Raw genomic sequence first — 19,091 nt, forward strand, 5'->3', positions numbered from 1 at the left:
TAAAATGGTCTGCATTATGAAGGTGACCTCTGGTAGAAAATATAATTAAAACATATGTAGACCACTGAACTGTATGCTTAAAAGTGGTTAAAATGATAAATTTTATGTATGTTTTAGCAGGATAAAAAAATGGAAAAAACACAGAACTTTCTTATATATTTTTTAGTCTATTATAAATTAATGAGTAATAAGCAAAACTCTAAGCTCAATTTAAACCATTTTAGCCTTAGGAGATTAATCATAATAGAAATAGAACATTTGTTTTATCTCTTTCCAATCAGATCTATGTTGATAGATAGGAGAGTCATGAAAGTATTTATATGTATTTGTTTCTTCAACCATCTGTCCATCCATTCATTCCTCCATCCTGTGTTGTAGTAAATGTTTTGTGCCAAGCACTGTGGTGGTAAAGCATCACTGCCCCTTAGGAACTTACTATCATCTAGCTCCATCTGTGAAATCTTCTTTAATACTCTACTAATCTGTTAAGTAGAATTGACCAATTCCTCCCTTGTGATTCCACAATCCTTTGTTCATTTAGTTAGCCATCATTCAAATGTTTCTACCACATAACGTGTACTGTGTTAGGAAGGTACTGGGGGTGTAAGGTCAAATAGAAGACAGCCTTTGCTCTCAAAGAACTCAGTAGTAGAGTAGTAAACCAGTGATTGCAGTACATTATTATGACAGTGAGGCAATGGAGTTTAAGTAGTGGTGCAAAGAAGAGAGTAGACAAACAATGTAGCCGCATGCTGAAGGTGAGAGTGGTTAGAAAGCCCGTGGCTGCAGTATTGAAAACATATTGACAGGCATGAGACTAACAGCAGGAGACACTCTCTTCCTTTTTAATAGAACATCTTGTATTCTACTATAGTTAATTAACTGTGTGTGTCCTTTCTATAGACTGAGCTGTTTGAAATCAGGGTTGATTTTATTCATCTTTATATCCTCCCTGTGTTTTATTCATCTTTATATACTCCATGTGCCTAGCACAGTGCCTTGCATATATTAATGTCCTATAGATGCTGAAAGGCGCAAATGAATTGCAGAGAATGGTGAAACCAAGTTGAGTGACAAAGGCAGTAGAATATGAATATCCTCAATAATCAACTGTCAGCTAGAAACAGGCAGCCACCTATGAGAAGGTAACATATCTTGGCATGCTCACACAATCACTGTTCTAGAAAATATTTCAGTGGCTTTAACCCTCGAAGCTGTTCTCAAGATGTGGGAACACACTGATTTCTAATACTGAACAGTACCTAAATCGCAATCACAAGTGTTTTAGGGGCTCAGTGCAGCTTTAAAACAATAGCCCGTTATTCTAAGACACATCCTGGCAGAGGGGAACCGTGTCCCTAGGTTTGAGGCAGAGAAGAGAAATAGCCTTTGTCCCAGCAAAAACCGTAACATCTGTACAGTGGCCTTTAGCATACACAGGCTTTCATGTGTATCATCGAAGAGCAGCTGCAACTGCAGATGAAAGGAGAGCCTTTGTGTGCTGCTGATTCATGGCAGGGACTACGGGTCACTCAGTAGTCTCTTTAGCTAAGCTAGTATGAGCAGAGGGTGACACCAATGGATTCATCCTCTTTGGATACAGATGCACATTTTAGTTAGTCTTTGGTGGCAACAGCAGCGTGGGAGCATGGAATGAGTCCTCAACTGGAAATAGAAGGCCTGGATGCCAAGTCCTAGCTTAGTGAGTAACCAGTTAGTTAAGGGACAGTTTCCATTAATACGGGGAGGTGTACACTTGCCTACCTCACTGGGTTGTTGTAAAGATTAAATGAGACCATCAATAAATACTTGAGCACCTCCTATTTGCCAAATGCTCTATTTGCTCTAAATGGACCCTGATGTCTCCCTCATGAAGCTTTCAGTTTAGTGGGAAAGATGGCTATTAAACAAATTATTACAAATAAATGATTCAGGCATGTCAGGTGCAATGAGGGAGAGTTACAGGATGTATCGCCAGGGAGACTGTGTAGGGTGGGAGGGTGGGGAACCTAGCCTAATCTGAAGGTTCTGGAAAGCCTTCCTGAGGAAGCAGTCTTATGTCCCTGGACGTGAATACACTTGTGACCTGTGAAATTTGTGCAATTAGAAGGAAAGATTATTGTTTTCGTTGATGTTCTTATTTCTCAAGACCTTGTGATTTGTTCTACACTTAGCAGCCTCTCTGGAGAATAATTCATTTTCAGTAGTTGTCTACTCTGTGCAGGGAAATTGAGAAGTATTGTCTTCTTCTTTGTTATTAGAATTATTAGTTATTAGGACTTGGAACTGGTAGATAACTGCAGAAAAAGTGAACCTTCAGCAGGTTGTGTGTTATTAACCACTGTTTATAAAGAAATAATCAAAGCCCAAAGAGATTAAGTGACTTGGCCAAGGTCATAGAACTTAAGAAACCTGAAGGGAAATTATATTGTTGTCTGCCATGGCATGATTCCTGTTATCTTTAACAAAGATAATACCTTAATACATCCATTTGAATTTTGAACTGGAAAAGTGGTAAGGTTGGCTCTCCCTCCAGTTGCTGATTAAATGCCAACAGTCACATTTGATACACGCTTGCCCTGTATCGTACCTTTTGTAATATGGCATTGTGATTAAGAACGTGGACTCTGGGACCACAATGCCTGGTTGAATTGGTTCTGGGACATATTGGCTACGAGATGCTGAACAAGTTAATTAATCTCACTGTGCCTCAGTTTATTCATGCAAGAAATGGGTATTGTAATAGTATCTACCTCATAGGGTGATTGTGAGGAATAAGTGAGTTGCCACAGGTAAAATGCTTAGAATAGAGCTTGGCACATAATAAATGCTTGACAAATTTCTTATATGTATTTTTTAAGAATGAAAAGGAAACTCTTAACAAAGAAAAAACAAAACAAAACAAAATAAGCCCCTCTCCCTAACCAGAAACACACCCAACAAATTTTTTTTTTTTAAATTTTCAGTGCTTTTTTTTTTTTTTTTTAGGGCAGAAAATAACTATGAAGTTGTTTGGGTAAAGGTGTTCCCATTTCCAAATTAAAGCAAGGCAAAGCTTTTTTTTCTTTTTTTCTCCAACCTGATCCTTCTCCACCTGATTCTTCCCTTATGCCTTTACAGCTACAGATCTGGGACACAGCAGGTCAAGAGAGATTTCGGTCCATTACCCAGAGTTATTACCGAAGCGCCAATGCCTTGATCCTCACCTATGACATTACCTGTGAGGAATCCTTCCGCTGCCTTCCTGAGTGGCTGCGGGAGATAGAACAATATGCCAGCAACAAGGTCATCACTGTGTTAGTGGGTAAGTAAGGGCTAACGAGGAGGGAAATTGATTTGTGGGCATTAGAGGATTTATAATCACATAAAGCTTATACACTGGTACCTTCCAAGAATATAGTCTTTAGCTAATAATTCATGCGGTCAACCTTCAGTTCTTCTGCAATTGAAGAGAAAATGAAACAGGTCCTATCCCATGGTGGTTTAGAAAAATAAAGTAGAAAACATTTTCTATCAATGTAGGCTCCAGGGAAGAAGTTGGATGGCCATGAAAGTTATGTGAGCTGCTAAAAATTTAAAAAGTCTAATTACAAGATGCAAAAATGGCTATTCTAGAAGAAAAATGTATCTTCTAAGTTGATAAGGAATTCATTATTAAAGCAATTGTTTATTGCCTAAAAAGTGGATTTTGGTAATTTTTTTCCCTTCCTGACATTTAGGCTGATTTGAGAAATTCTATGTTTCAATAAAGAATCTGCTAAGGGCAGTGCTGTAGTTTGTTTCATCTTGTAGGAGAATAAAACCTCTTATTTAGTATGGGGGGAAAGCATAAAACAACCCTTGATTTTCTATCATGACTGATATATGCATTGAAATGGACCAGGTCACTAAAAACTTCTCTGTTTATACTGGAAAAGTGTTAGTAACCATTTGATCATTAACATATTTTCTTCCTAGAAAGGAACGTTCCTATATAGTCTAGCAATACCTGAATTTGGGAAATTTGAGTAGAGATCCTTAGAAGCATTGTTAAGTTACAAATTATGGTTAATAATAAGCTCAGTAAACACTTTAGAATAGTGTTATAATTGGTATATATGTGCCAGGAATGATACGAGGAACTTTATGTGTCATGATCCCTGATTTACAGATCAGGAAACCACGGCTCAAAGAGGTGAAGTTCTTTTCCCAAGGTCACACAGCATGTAAGATCAACTCCAAGCCCTGTAGTTGTCCAGGTGTGATATGTTACGTTGTAACAAATTGCTGGACTTTTCCTTCAGGCTGCTGGACGAAGCATGTGTGTTTCTATGAGCTAGTGCTCCCTGTAAAACCCTTTTGGACAATGTTGAACCTTTGCCATAAAGCATTTGAGAGGTCTGCATTTGTACCTTCTGTTTTACAGAAAGCCTTTGGGAACTTGGGTCAAAGCATTACTACTTGGGATTTTATCTAAGGAAGTTAAATGAAGATTTGAGGGGAGACCATTAGTTCAATATGAAAGAGGAATTGGCTTAAAAAACAATTTTACTATGGAAAATTTCAAACATAAACAAAAGTAGAGAAACAGTATAGTGAATCCCCTTCTACACATCTCCCAGCTTTCAGTTACCAACTCATGACCAATCTTATTTTCTCTTCCCTAGCAATGCTGTCCACCTTCTCCCTCAGATTATTTTGAAGCAAATCTCAGAGGTTGTATTAATTCATGTTTCAATATCTGTGTATATCTTTAATAGATTTTTAAAAAGGAAACTTAACCTCAGTGGCATTTGACACCTAAAGTATGTTAACAATTCCTTAGTAGCCTTAAAAACTTAGACAGTGTTCAAATTTCCCTGATCAACTCATGAATTTTTTGTTTGTTTGTTCAAATTAAGATCCAAATAAGGTCCAGAAGCCAGGCACGGTGGCTCACACCTGTAATCTCAGTGTTCTGGGAAGCTGAGGCAGGAGGATTGCTTGAGCCCAGCAGTTCTGACCAGCCTGGGCAATGTAGCAATGGCATCTACCTGTGGTCCCAACTACTCAGGAAGCTGAAGTAGGGGGATCACCTGAGCACAGAAGTTGAAGGCTGCAGGGAGCTATGATCACACCACTGCATTCAGCCTGGGTGACAGAGCCAGACTCTTGTCAAAAAAAAAAAAAAAGCCAACTAAGGTCCATATGTTGTAATTGACAGCTACGTCTTTTCATCCTTTTTTTCTGAAGTTTCCACTCCCATTTTTTTCTCTCTTAGAATTTATTGCTAATGCATTTATTTGTCCTATAGGCTTTACAAGTCTAAATTTTGTTTTATCGCCCCTAAGGTATCATTTGATATCACCTCCATCCCCTGTATTTCTTGCAGATTTATAGATAAGTCTAGAGGCCTGATGACAGTCAGGATTTTTTTGGTTTTCTTTTTAGACAAAACACTACATATATCATACTCTGAGGGTAGTTCTCATAGGACAGGCAGGAAGAATGCTTGATTCTTTTTTGTTCACCGCTTTTCAAGGTAATGAGCTAGTTCTCCAGTATCTTCTAAAAGTAACTATTGACATCTGTTTATATTTGTAATATTATCATAAATTTATAGATTTCAATAAATTTGATGGGCTGGGCACAGTGGCTCACGCCTGTAATCCCAACACTTTGGGAGGCTGAGGCAGGTGGATCACTTGAGGTCGGGAGTTTGAGACCAGCCTGGGCAACATGGTGAAACCCCATCTCTACTAAAATATACAAAAAATTAGCTGAGCATGCCTGTAATCCTAGCGGGAGGCCGAGGCAGGAGAATCTCTTAAACCTGGGAGGCAAAGGTTACAGTGAGCCGAGATTGCACCACTGCACTCCAGCCTGGGCAACAGAGCGAGACTCTGTCTCAAAAACTAACTAATAAATAAATTTGATGTATTTCAGTCCCTTGCAATTATTATTATTGTTGCTCCCATTGTTCCAACTTTGCCAGTGGGAGCTTCTTCAAATGGGCTCCTGAGTCCTTTTGACATGACCCCAGGAATGCTGGATAATTTTTTTGCTTTCTGGTATGACAAGTGTTCCAGCCACATCTTGTGCATTTCCTGCCCCAGACCTGGAATTAGCCATTTCTTCAAGAAGTGCTTTCTTTTCAATGGGAAGTCATATTTAGAGGCCACAACCTAGGTGTTAGGAGCCCTCCTGATTGGCCATTGTTTTTAGGCCTTTCAGTGGACAGAGCTTGTGTGTATGTGTGCATGTGTGTGGTGGATTCTGTAGTATCCTCAAGAGGGTTTTCCTATTAGGTTCTGCTAGCATTCCAACTCACAAGACTACCATAGACCACGCATGGCATCGTGTTCACTTAGAAGGACACAGGACAGGAAACACAGCTTGACAGCAGATCAGTATCCGGCAACCCTCTTCAGTGGAAGTAATCCCAGTAGCAGTCCACGTAACTTTCCAGGACCTCCTACCCAGTCCGCAACCCCCAGACAATTCTCGTATGAGGGAACAAGGCTCATGTCAAACAAATGGAGGATCTGCCTTGGCCTAGCAGCCTCAATTCCCCGTAGGAGACTAAATCTATTATAGCAACTCCACAATCATAACTTTCAGGGTCTCTTCAAGTGAAGTCACCACATTCAGGGAAGCTTAAAGTTATGGCTTTCCATTAGGTATTTACAATTCATAGATAGAATTCCCAGGCCAGAAGTAATTTATCAATCAGGGGTCATTTTTACCATAAGCGGTGTTGCCAGGTAATACAATTGACACACCTTTGTCAGGGTTCCTGGAGAATTTGAGGTAGGTAGAAAACTTTTTAAAGACAAAATACACTATGAATTATTCATACTGATACTTCTATTTATAATTCAGGACTGCAGAAATTTTACTTAACCACATTAATTTTATATTTTTATATTTCCTTTTTCCTATGCCAAAAGTCCCAGTTCCCAATGATACCAGCATAATTACTCATTTGCTTTATCCCATAATACACAGATAGCAACCTCAGAATAATAATACCAACAGTACCACCAAAAAGACGATTACTGAAACAGTTCAAGATTGTTTCCTTCAATTCTTTTTGTCCCTAGGCTATATACCACTGGGGTTGCACTGTTAAATTATTGTATCTTAAACACCTTGAAATAGTTATTCTGTTGGCCTGGTTCGGTGGCTTAATTGCCTGTAATCCCAGCACTTCTGGAGGCCGAGGCAGGTGCATCACTTAAGCTCACAAGTTCAAGACCAACCTGGACGTGGTGAAACTCTGTCTCTGCAAAAAATACAAAAAAAAAAAATTAGCTGGGCATGGTAGTGCCCACCTGTAGTCCCAGCTACTTGGGAGGCTGAGGTGGGAGAGGATGGCTTGAGCCCAGGAGGCGGAGGTTGCAGCAAGTCAAGATTGTGCCACTGCCCTCCAGCCTGGGCAATAGAGCCAGACCGTGTCTCAGTTAAAAGAAAAAAAGGGTTACACTCGGTGTGGTTATTCCACACGTGATGAACATGTTCATTTGTTTAATTTTGCTGTCAGTTTTTAGGGATTGCTTTTTAAATTTAATTTTGAAATTAATTGTATAATTATATAAAGCATTTTTAAGTTCCTAAAGTAAAATCTACAAAACAAAGTATATTCAGAGAGGTCTGGTTTCTATTCCTTTCACCTCAACCCTGTTCCTTTCATAGGTAACCATTTTCTTTTAAATTAAGATTTTGGTCTATTCTTCTATTAAAAAAAGAAATAAAATGTGTGTATAATATATGTATTCATATCCTTCCCTTTTTCTTGGATAGACAGTTGCATATTATATATGCTTTTTTTTTCTGCTTTGCTTTTTTTTTTTTTTTTTTTGGTTAACAGTATATCCCAGTGTTTCCATTACATGGCAGTATATAGAGATACTCCTAATTGATTTTTACAGCAGCAAATACTCCATTGGGTGGATGTACCATAGTTTATTCAGTCAGTGCCCTACTGATGGACATTTGGGTTGTCTCCAGTTCTTGCCATTATGAATGGCACTCATATTTTATTTATGTATTTTTTTTGAGATGGAGTCTCACTCTGTCACCCAAGCTAGAGTGCAGTGGCGCGATCTTGACTCACTGCAGCCTCCGCCTCTGGGGTTCAAGTGATTCTTCTGCCTCAGCCTCCCAAGTAGCTGGGACTACAGGCGCGTGCCAACACACCCGGCTAATTTTTGTATTTTTAGTAGAGACGGGGTTTCACCATGTTGGCCAGGCTGGTCTTGAACTCCTGACCTCGTGATCCGCCTGCTTTGGCCTCCCAAAGTGCTGGGATTACAGGTGTGAGCCACTGTGCCCAGCCGGCACTCATATTTTAAAGTAAACATTTCAGTAATCACAGTCACATTTGTTTTGTTTTACTCGCCCATCTGTCTGGCTTGACTTCAGATCTGGAGTTGAATTTTGATGCTTCTCAGCCTGCAAAAAGTCAAATGCTGATTCTTTATTTGATTTTACCACTGTTATAGGCAACAAGATTGACCTGGCAGAAAGGAGAGAGGTTTCCCAGCAGCGAGCTGAAGAATTCTCAGAAGCTCAGGACATGTATTATCTGGAGACCTCAGCCAAGGAATCTGATAATGTGGAGAAACTCTTCCTTGACTTAGCATGCCGACTCATCAGTGAAGCCAGACAGAACACACTTGTGAACAATGTATCCTCACCCTTACCTGGAGAAGGGAAAAGCATCAGCTATTTGACTTGTTGTAATTTCAACTAAAGGCTGAGGGCACGGAGAAGAAAAGGAATCAGCAGCTGCCCTGATGGGCCATGAGATGCTGGGGAGATCTGGCGATGACTGTGGCTCCTGCTCCCTGACCTTCTGACTCCTGTGGGCTCCTGAGCTTACAAAGCATGGCAGGCCAAGGGCCTCGACCACAGGCCAGCATTAGCAGAACATATAATGGTTTCACCCTTTTCCAGTCTGGAGTTGGAGCAAGGAGAAAATTGCACTGGGCACTCCACGATCTGCAGAGCATGTTGCTTTTGTTTTTTTAAAAAGCAAGTAAAAGCGCATTCCTGAACAGAGTCCAGGGGGAAATGTACTGTGGGGTTCCCTCCTGCACATCAGTGGGTGCATGTGGGAGCTGTTCTTTAGGGCTTCGGTGGTAATCATCTGGGAGACCTGGTTTTCTTGTCTACCAGATAAACCAAAACTGGGAACGCCAAGTACAGTCTCTGTGGTGCGTATTGACAACCCCATGGAGATTTTGAAGTGTTATTTCTCTTGTCCACAGGCACTTTCAAGAACTTTGGGATGTAAAAATTAAATGAAACCTTTACCCATGACCAACAGTAACAATCATTGTTTTAATAATATATACAAGCTCCATAACTCCTTTTGGTGCTAATGATTCCACTATTTCACAGACCAAACATTTTAGTACATTAATGTCCTTAAATGTATTATATAGAAATAAAAAAATGGGGGAAGTCCATGAATCAGCACTCTTTCTCAAAGTCCCATTACTACCTTTTTAAAGGTGGAGTTTTGGGAAAAGAGAGTACTTTCCTTTTATGTTCCCCTCTGAATCTCTACCACTTTCTTCTCTTGTCTCTCCAGCCCTTTACGTAAATGAAAACGTTTGCAAAATGAAAAAAATAAATAAACAAATGGTTGATGATATTCTAATATAAAAACTTAGCTCTAACACATTTTGAGTAGTATGAGGAAACAGACCAGATATGACCAAAATACTGTGGATTAATGGACTGTAGTGCAGGGCTCCTAGCAGAGCACAGTCCTTGATAGTAGGTCACATCTTTTACTTCCTGGTACTCTCCATCTTGGACAGACCAAGGCTTAGGATTTTGTAGATTTTTTTAGTATGATAAGTGAGAATAGCAACAGATAAAAAGTCTCACGACCCATTTTTATATCTTCGATGATAACCTTAGAAAAATTCTGCTCGTGGAAGCAGATTGAACTGTCATTTATCCCCTCCTTATAATAATGTTACCTTCAGATGCTTAACCACATTCTTTCTTTTTTCTTTCTCTTTTCCTGTCTATTTCTCTGGTCTCTCCTTTTCTTCTTCCGTCCCTCCCTCCTTCCCTCCCATCCTTATATGCATGTGTTACTGCAAATCTCCAATTCAAATGGAGGTGTATATGCCTTTACTTAGCCAATTTAAAAACAGGACTCAAAATGGGAGATGTGCTGCTGAATATGTGTTTCTTTTTCTTCAGTGCCATACTTTGATAGCTTCCAATTTGTTCACTGATATAAATGCAAATTGGGAAAATAATTAAACCTGTATGCTGTTGATGCTGTCAGATGTTTCTGTAGCTTGCTGCTTAGCATAACTGAGGGATGAGTAATGGAATAAGGATATGATGTGTAATTCCACTGTTGCTGTAGATGGTGACAATCTCAGTTCTGATATGTTGATGTTTGAAAGCTATTTAATTGTAAAGAAATGAGTCATGTAGAGACACGATGTGGATAAAGCATTTCTGGCATTTCTCTAGCAGGTTCTAGATTGACCAGTGTCTTGGACATGAGATTATGCATATTTTTTAAGGGGCTGATACTTTAGGTTGGCCTCACTGTGTTTTTCCTGATCCTGTGGGAAAGAGAATGGGATCCCAGAAGTTTGACTTGTTTTTCTTTTAGAATCTGTCTCTGCAGGAAAGAAAAGTCATTTTAATAAAAACCAAAAAAATTTATAATAATTGTTGCCTTTCCCTCCCCATCCTCTCCACTAAGCCAGCAACTAAATGTATTCAGAAAACAAGTTAATCAAGGAGGGCAGAAGAATTTTTTTTAAACTGTAAGGAAATGTTCTTAAGTTTAGATTTATTACCTGTCATTTAGGGGCAAAAATCCAGTGTCCCCAGCACATGATGACCCAACTTTGTCTCACAGTTGCAAGTGTGTTGAAAATAAAGTTGCTTTGTGAACTTAGAGGAAATGGCTGTGTTAGATTGGACTGATTTAGTTGCAAAATAATACCTTTTAGGGTCACACTTGTATTATTCCCTAGGGTTTAGCCTTCCCTATATACCCTTGGCCAGACTCAGAAGGGGATTAAAAAGCTCTGGTCTTGGCCTCTTTCTTCCTTGTTGCTCCTCCCAGCCTTTCCGTAACTTACCCATCCACAGCCCATAAGCAGGAACACATGAGAATGTGGGACTTTCTTTTTTTCTTAGTTGTATGAATTCCAGATTAGGCCTTATGGATGCTTGTCTACTAATATATCTGAAGTTTGAAAACAATCCCTGACAATATTGTAGGTGCAATAAATATTAGTCAAATAAACATTTAAGTGCCAAGGTGGGGCGGTGGTGGTCGGGGGGAGCTTTTTTTGATTAAACAGAAATTCCTTCAAGTAGAACTTGAGAAAGGACACTAATTACAGTCATCTTAACCCAGGCCAGGACCTAAATTTATTGGTTTGCCTAACAGTCTTATTGTCATGGCAATATTTACTAAAATGAGCCTTCTTTAGATAAAATTGAACTCTCATTTAGTGGTGGATGAAAAAAGAGAAATTGCTTTATCATAGTTTAATTTGGCTTGGTCTACTAAGACTACCAGGGTTCATGTATTCCTCCATTTTTGGTGTGATCTTTTTCTTCATTCAATAAAGTTATTAAATATATGGCAAAACTTTTTTCAGTTTCCAATGAAAATGCATGATACTCATGTCATGGAGTCAGGCTTGGGAAAATCTATGAAATAATAGTTTGCTGATAATGATATTTTCTTATGGCTTTGTATAGACTACATCCTCAAAGGATTTTGTGCTTCTTTGCCCATAGAAGGCTTTTTCTCCCTTTGTATGCTTTTATTAAATCTGTTGAATTATATTAATATTTTTTGAATTTACAAGGCCATTTATCTTTTTGGTGGATTACTTAGATTAGGCCATGGGCTCTTCCTGGCCTTTCTTTTTCTCGGTCTTTTAATCATTTCACGTTTTTATCTCTCCATGAGTAAAGTGGCAAGAAAACTAAAAATGAAAGTTAAATGGGTTGATTTGATAATGTGTCAAGTTCTGATTTAGAGTTCATAAGGAAGGTAGAAACGATTGGCCAAAATAAGATATTTGGATGAGGATTATTTAAGCCGTTTAGATTTGGCCAGAGACGCCAGATTTAGCAAAGGACTGGGTTCTTATCTTCTTTCATTCATGAATATATGCCTTGGGAGGACACTGGTGATTCCCACAGAATTAGGCCAATGATTTGCCACATTACCCTTTAAGCTAGCCCATAATTCCACCAGATCCCGCACCAAGTTTCAGTTCATGACTCATACTGAATAAATATCAGTTGTAAATGATTTTGAATTGGTCTTCCTACTAAAATGAAACATCTTCTTTTAAACCAAGCCACATGAATGAAATAGCACAATCAGAAAAAAATGTTTCTTTTTTTCTTTTCTTTTTTTTTTTTTGCATATCAAACCAATGGCCTTCTCCACTAAGCCAGCAACTAAAGGTATTCAGAAAACAAGTTAATCAAGGTGGGCAGAACTTTCTGAACTGTGAGGAAATGTTCGTAAGTTTAGATTTATTACCTGTCATTTAGGGCAAAAATCTAATGTCTTTTTTATTTCTTAATCCTGTAGAACTCTGTATTTCATAGTAATGAGTACTTAGGGATCATTGCTCTATTAGCCTCTGGGAGAGATCTTCTAGAGTTTGCCATTCCTTTTTTCCCATTTGTTGTTGTTGTTGTTGTTTTAGCTGCAACTGGTTACTTTTCTCAACCATGGTCCTGACATGTTTATACTATGATACTTTTGAGACTTCGCTAAAGAATTAAAAGCTGTGAAACAACATTTGCTTCTCATCCTTCAGACAAAATGTGTTCCATTTAAGCAGCATGGTTAAACACTAATTTTGGGATAAGGGAGGGATATGTTTTCTTTACTTTCTTTTTGGATTTTATTTCTGTGACATGAGCCTATTTGTGTTTGGGAGGAAAGATGCCTTCCTTTACATTCTTCACGCTGGTAATTTTTTCATACTGAATTAAGAAATTATCATCCCTTCAAAACACATATTAATATAGCAACATTAGAGTAAGGGAGATGGCATTTCATCTCCTCTCTTCAGTCCCTTGATGTTGGAATGTTATTATCATTTCCAGGAGCCATAACTTGAAATTTAAAACAAATTGAGGCATTACCAGTCTGGTGAAGGAATTTTAAATGCAAGACATTTAAAGAATACTGGAAGGATTTGGGGAGACTTAGGTTAGGAAAAAGAGGGGAATACAATTAGTGCATTAGAACAAGATGCTCTGTGGTTCAGAGGGGTGGAATGAGGCCCACTGAATGAGGCCATAGGGACACAGATTTGGGTTCCATGTCAGGGCGACCATTCTCAAAAAGTTGGTTCACTATGGGACAGGCTGCCTCAGTAGCCTCTGTCAAGAGGCAAAGATGTGGAGAGGATCCAGTTGGTTGGAGATTGGAGCAGGTGACCTATTAACCTAAATTCCATGTTGTATGTAGTACTTTGCCCCTCATAACATGTTCAATTAAATATCTGTTAATTCATAGCTAATGATGTTTTTAATGGGGCCTCGTTCTTCTGCCACAAGTGCATCCCACCTTCATCTTTCATGGAAGAGGTTGGTTGCATGTTGTTAGGCCAAGAGACTGGCCTTCCATTATGCCCTATGCTGGACTTGCTTTGTCGGTCCATTCATTGATGTCCTGTTGAATCAAAAGGTATTGTTTTAGTAGAAGTTACATGAAGTTATTCATTTATCACTTGCCAAACATAGGCCTTGCTCTGTTTAATAAATAATGGGTGTCTCCTTCAAGATTTTAGGATAGGCCTTTTTAACAGAGCAGAATCTTCTGTTAAAGTTCTCAAACAGACCAACATGAAGTTTTACAGCTCCCAAGAGAGATAGGCTGGTGGGTCACTGACATAAAGCAGTCCACAAGATCTATTTTAGAAAAGTGTCAATGACATTTCCTTAGTTGGTTTGATTCTCTTGAGAATACATGAGTTTAAAAGAACTGAGGTCAAATTGCTTTATGTGGAAAGCAATAAAAACAAGTATTTTTGACTTGAAAATTAGAGGTAACTGTAAGGAACTTTTGCTATTGAAGCCTATGGCCCTAATTATTCCACCTGCAAAATAACTTTCACTCTTGCAAGGCTGATAGACGGCTCTTCATTGGTCTTTTTTTTTTGGTTTTGTTTGTTTTGTTTTTTTAAGTCATTGGTCTTAAATCTGTATGGTGACAAATCTATTTGAGTTTGATTGAGACTTTCTTGGACTCCTTTGGACAAGAGGTCAGAGCACAAAGGCTAGTCACCACTTCTTTGACTTCTTGAGGTATGAGCCAAAATTTTACTTTTCCATTGATTTAAAGCAGAATTTTTGGAGATGCTGTGTTCTAGTTCCTGACGGAGTCTTTGGTGATTGGTGACTTTGACACTTCAGAGAGTGATGTGGGGAGTTATATAGAAGGGGAAATACTAGTTTAGGTGTGAGGAGTCCTAGTATGCCACAAATTAGCTGCGACTTTAGATGAAGCACAATATCTTGAGCATCAATCTTTTCATCTATGAGATAGACCTGTCAGGATTATTGTGAAATTAGATAAGTTGAAAGTACAGTGCTTGGTAAACAGCGCTCAAATATTAGTTCTTTTTCTCCTTAATTAAGAGCAGACTTTGAATGGTCTGATGCCAAGTGTAGATCCTTAAGAGACAAAACAAAGAAACTTTCCTGGCTTCAAAGAAAAGAACTCCATTTCTGAAAGGGTGCCTTAAAAGGAATTCATTTATCTGATCCATCCTTTTGCCTTTGGGCATTACTGTCACCCTCCATTTCTTTACAAACTTCAGGCAAGGTGGTCGCTCTCTCTCTCCCAATAGGCAATTCCAGGGTTGTAAACTCATTATCAGGAAGCTTAATCTTAGAACTGAAATACCTCACAGAGCAATTTAAACCTCTTTCTTCTTGATCCTATTCTTCATGGGAAGAAAACTGGGTTGATCCCTATCTTCTTTTTAAGGAGCCACATTTGCCATTTATTATTGCTCTTTTGCCTATTTAAAAAAATAACAGAAAAAAATAATGATTATTAAAATGAAAATCATTATTTACTTAGTGAATGTCAGGATAGGTATTTATTACTCTTAGCTTCTTATTGGTATCAGATGTAGATCACAGTCTTACTATTGATTAACTCTTCAGTTATATATACATACTTTGATTCTTTAGTCATATAATTGATAACAAAGTGTGCTTCTGAAGAATTATTCTGGCTGTATGGCTCTTGTTTCCTCCCCTTGGTAAAAATGGAGTCATGAATCTCAGTTTTGTGATCTGCTTTTAATTTCATATATGACATTATTTGATGTACATAATTACCAACATCCAAAAGGGTTTCTTCCCCTTTCTACATGTGCACTAAATTCTAAAACAAAAAGTGGAATACAAAATGCCTAATAAAGCAAAAATTCATGTACAGAAAAGCAAAAGATAATCTAGTTTGTTAAGATAATTTGTCACTAGCTGGTTGAATAATGCACAGTTTTTGTTTAAGGTTACACAGTTATGCCTGGATTAAATAACAATAGTAAAACTTGACAAGTCTTTTGAAAAACAGCTGCTAAACATATTGCTTTCTGGAATGTAATCATTAGCAACAAATATTCTCTTACTCTATACAATTGCAGAATGCTAGTGGAACTTTCTTGTAGGTTATTTGACAATGAATGTTAACTGATTTATTTTTTAAAAATGTAAAATCCTCTTATCCCTTTAAGGCCGGTTTAGGCTTTCATGTCCCTGTGGTAGAAAATTTCAAATGCTGGCTTCTAATTTCTACTCACTGAAGTGTCTTCCAGACATACCAGATGGTTGGAGCTCCTTTGATAGTATATAAGGGAGCTACATAAATGTATTTGAACAAACTCGTGAGCAAAATTTCTGTTTTCAGCCAAAAAAAAAAAAAAAAAAGAAAGAAAAAACAAACTCTGCTCAAAATTCCAGATAATACAGGAGTAAAAAAAGGTTTTTGATAATCTGAAGGGAAAAGTGTGCCCCATATATCTTGTACACACTTTTAATGCATGACTTTTAGTATAGAGATGAAATAAAATGCAAAATATATAATTCTGGAGATCTCAGCAGCTAGTTAAAATATTTAGAGAAGCTGCTTTATGAAGACTTAGAGAATCTTTGATCTCCCCCACCTTTCCTATCACTCCATTAAACCATGAATCTTTAATATTAATACATACATAGTTTTAACTAATAAACAGGTTAATCACTGAGTTTTATGAACTCGATTCTTGATATTTGGCTATTGGTTTTAAGCATAGGATATCAGTATTATTTGTATACAGCGGTATATAAAATCTAACTAACTTCAATATAAGAATAGTACTTGATTTTAAATGTTAATATGCAAATATTAACAGTATACATCATATTTTATGTGTTCATATATTGATCTTTTTACTTAACAAAAAGCCTGTTAGAAATATAACCCACTGATGACCTGAGTCCAATTAGCTGAAAACCTTCTGTAGAAAGATGACTGTATGAAAAATTCAATCAACATTAAAAAAGGGAAGTGGGGAGGGAATACAAACTTGAACAAAATATTCTTAAATGAAGTTGCATCTCTTTTTAAAATTAAGATATAATTCGTGCACCATACAGTTTACCCTATTAAGGTGCAAACTTCAATGTTTTTAATCATATTCACTAAGTTGTGCAACATCACCACTGCCTAACTTCAGAACATTTTCATCACCTCCAAAAGAAACCCCATACCATTTGCAATCACTCCTCCTCCTTCCCCCAGCATCTGGCAACCACTAATCTACTTTCTGTCCTCTATGAATTTGCCTATCCTGGACATTTCATATAGTCAAACAATATGTGGCCTTTTGTGTCTGGCTTCTCTAACTAATCATAATGCTTTCAAAGCTCATCCATGTTGTAGCATAAATCAGTACATTGTTTTCATGTTTAAATAATATTCCATTGTATGTATATGCCACATTCTATTTGTCCATTTATTATTTGATGGACGTTTGGGTTTTTTCCACCTTTTGATTATAATAATGCTGCTATGAACATTTATGTAAAAGTTTTTTGTATGGGTGTATGTTTTCACCTCTCTTAAAAACAATTAGTCTAACAAATCAAATCAAATCATTTATGTTTATTGAAGTAGAACCTCTTGCAATCCTATTTGGAGAGTGCAACTTATGATCTTAGTTTAATTGTCAATTAGGAGACCCCTGAATAAAGACTAACTCCCCAATACATCCATAAGAATTTTTCTATGAGCCTGTCATTTAGATGTGATAATCAATCAATTTCATGAAGACTGTTTCAGTCTTGTAGAAATTGAGTTGCCATCACATAGAGGATTTCTTGTCCTCTGCATTGTTTAAAGGACAACTACAAATCATGCTGGATAAGAGTATTCATTCAATCTTTCAGGATTCAATGAAGTAGCATTTTAAATATGTAAGTTATTTTATATATTGTCTGTCTTTTAAAATTGGACTTTGCTTCTTGAAAAAAAGTTTGTCAAATCACCAAACCATATGACTGTCCATTCATTGTAGTTTATGTTTTTTATTATTAAGAAATAATTCATACTGAGAGTAAAAGAAAAAGAATGTATTTTGTGTGCAAAAGATGAATGTATTAAAAACTTTTTATTTGTAACAATTTTTTTAAAAAACTAAATGGAAATTGCTTTCCCATGTACTTGTATATAAATAAACATCTCCTGTTGCCCACATTTGGAGAATTATATGCCATCAAAATATGTAAAAAGCAAACACACTTTAAGTGTACTAATGTCTTTTAGCATGGTGCAAAATGTGCCCTGGATCTGGGGGATCTGGAGACCTGAGTTAAATGTTGATTTTCTAACTGGCTAACTTTGGACAAGTCATTTAACATTTTGCACTATGGTTTTCTCCTTTATAAAACAAGGGGCTAGATTAGATACTCTTTAAGGCCTCCTCCAATTATAAACACTAAACGAGACTACTCTGCTATATTCAGGATGTGAAAATTATATGCTAATTATTTCTACTGGTGAGAAAGATCCTTTATCCTACCATATATATTGGAAGGAGTATTACACTGAGAACTAGGAATCACAAATTCTAGTCCCAGTTCTGACATTGAGAAGCCATAAATTCTAGTCCCAGTCAGTGTGACTTTAGGTTAATCACTTCATTTTAAACTTTATTTTTCCCAACTACCAAAATATGGACACTAAGTTAGATAGCTTCAAGGTCCCTTCCAGCTAAAACACTTTACATGATATCACTTGAGATTTTCTACACAATTAGTAATGAGACTACTCATCACTAGTAGGACATTCATTCCTTCACCCATTCATTTATTCACCATTTATTGAACATATACCATAGGGCAGGCAGAAGAGTCTGCCTTTTAGATGCCCCCATCTCCACTGCAGAAGTCACAGATTTGCACCTTTTCTTGAAATTCATTTCCACTCCAATCCTTGCCTCTCACCCTCTGCCTTGGGCATGCATTTCAGAGATGAATGTCCTGGACTAAGAGTACAGTAGGTCATGGAACATGGTAAGAGTTAATAGGATGACAAAGGGGTCAAACCTTTGACCTTGGGCTCTCCGGCATAGTGTTCTTTAGTTAATGCAACATACGCAATCTGTAACCCTTTCTGCCACTATTATTTAGAATTTATAAAGTATTGGGCTTTGAAAATCAGCTGCTATAATTTTATGTTATTGTCCTATGGCAGCTTATCTGCAGTTGGTAGGAGGCTCTTAATTTTGCTATTTTAGCAGCTTCACTAAAAGGATGTGTTTGCAGAAATTTCTTTTCTAAATTAGCACATGTCATGGTTTTTAAGTGTTCTATTATATTAGTTTGAACCACATGGAATTGACATTCTTATAAGTCAAAAACAGCCAGATATTGGCAATTTTATATCATTCTCATATTGTGTCAGGAATTGGTGGGTTCCTGGTCTTACTGACTTCAAGAATGAAACCACTGACCCTCACAGTGAGTGTTACAGTTCTTAAAGGCGGCACGTCCGCAGTTTGTTCCTCCTGGTGGGTTCGTGGTCTCACTGGCTCAGGAGTGAAGCT

General features: G+C 37.5%; 1 protein-coding gene across 2 annotated transcripts in view; it reads left to right on the forward strand.

Moving 5' to 3' along the window:
- RAB30 (RAB30, member RAS oncogene family) overlaps positions 1 to 17,738 on the forward strand; it is a 96,473-nt gene extending 78,735 nt beyond the window's left edge. For both annotated transcript variants that reach the window (XM_003254640.3, XM_030829116.1), the window contains exons 4-5: positions 3,121 to 3,304; positions 8,463 to 17,738. In XM_003254640.3, coding sequence (XP_003254688.1) covers positions 3,121 to 3,304; positions 8,463 to 8,713 — 435 coding nt within the window. In that variant the 3' untranslated portion in view covers positions 8,714 to 17,738. The remainder of the gene's footprint in view (positions 1 to 3,120; positions 3,305 to 8,462) is intronic.
- Positions 17,739 to 19,091: the final 1,353 nt, after the last annotated feature.

This window comes from Nomascus leucogenys, chromosome 15 (genome assembly GCF_006542625.1).
Source record: "Nomascus leucogenys isolate Asia chromosome 15, Asia_NLE_v1, whole genome shotgun sequence".
NCBI lineage: Eukaryota > Metazoa > Chordata > Mammalia > Primates > Hylobatidae > Nomascus > Nomascus leucogenys.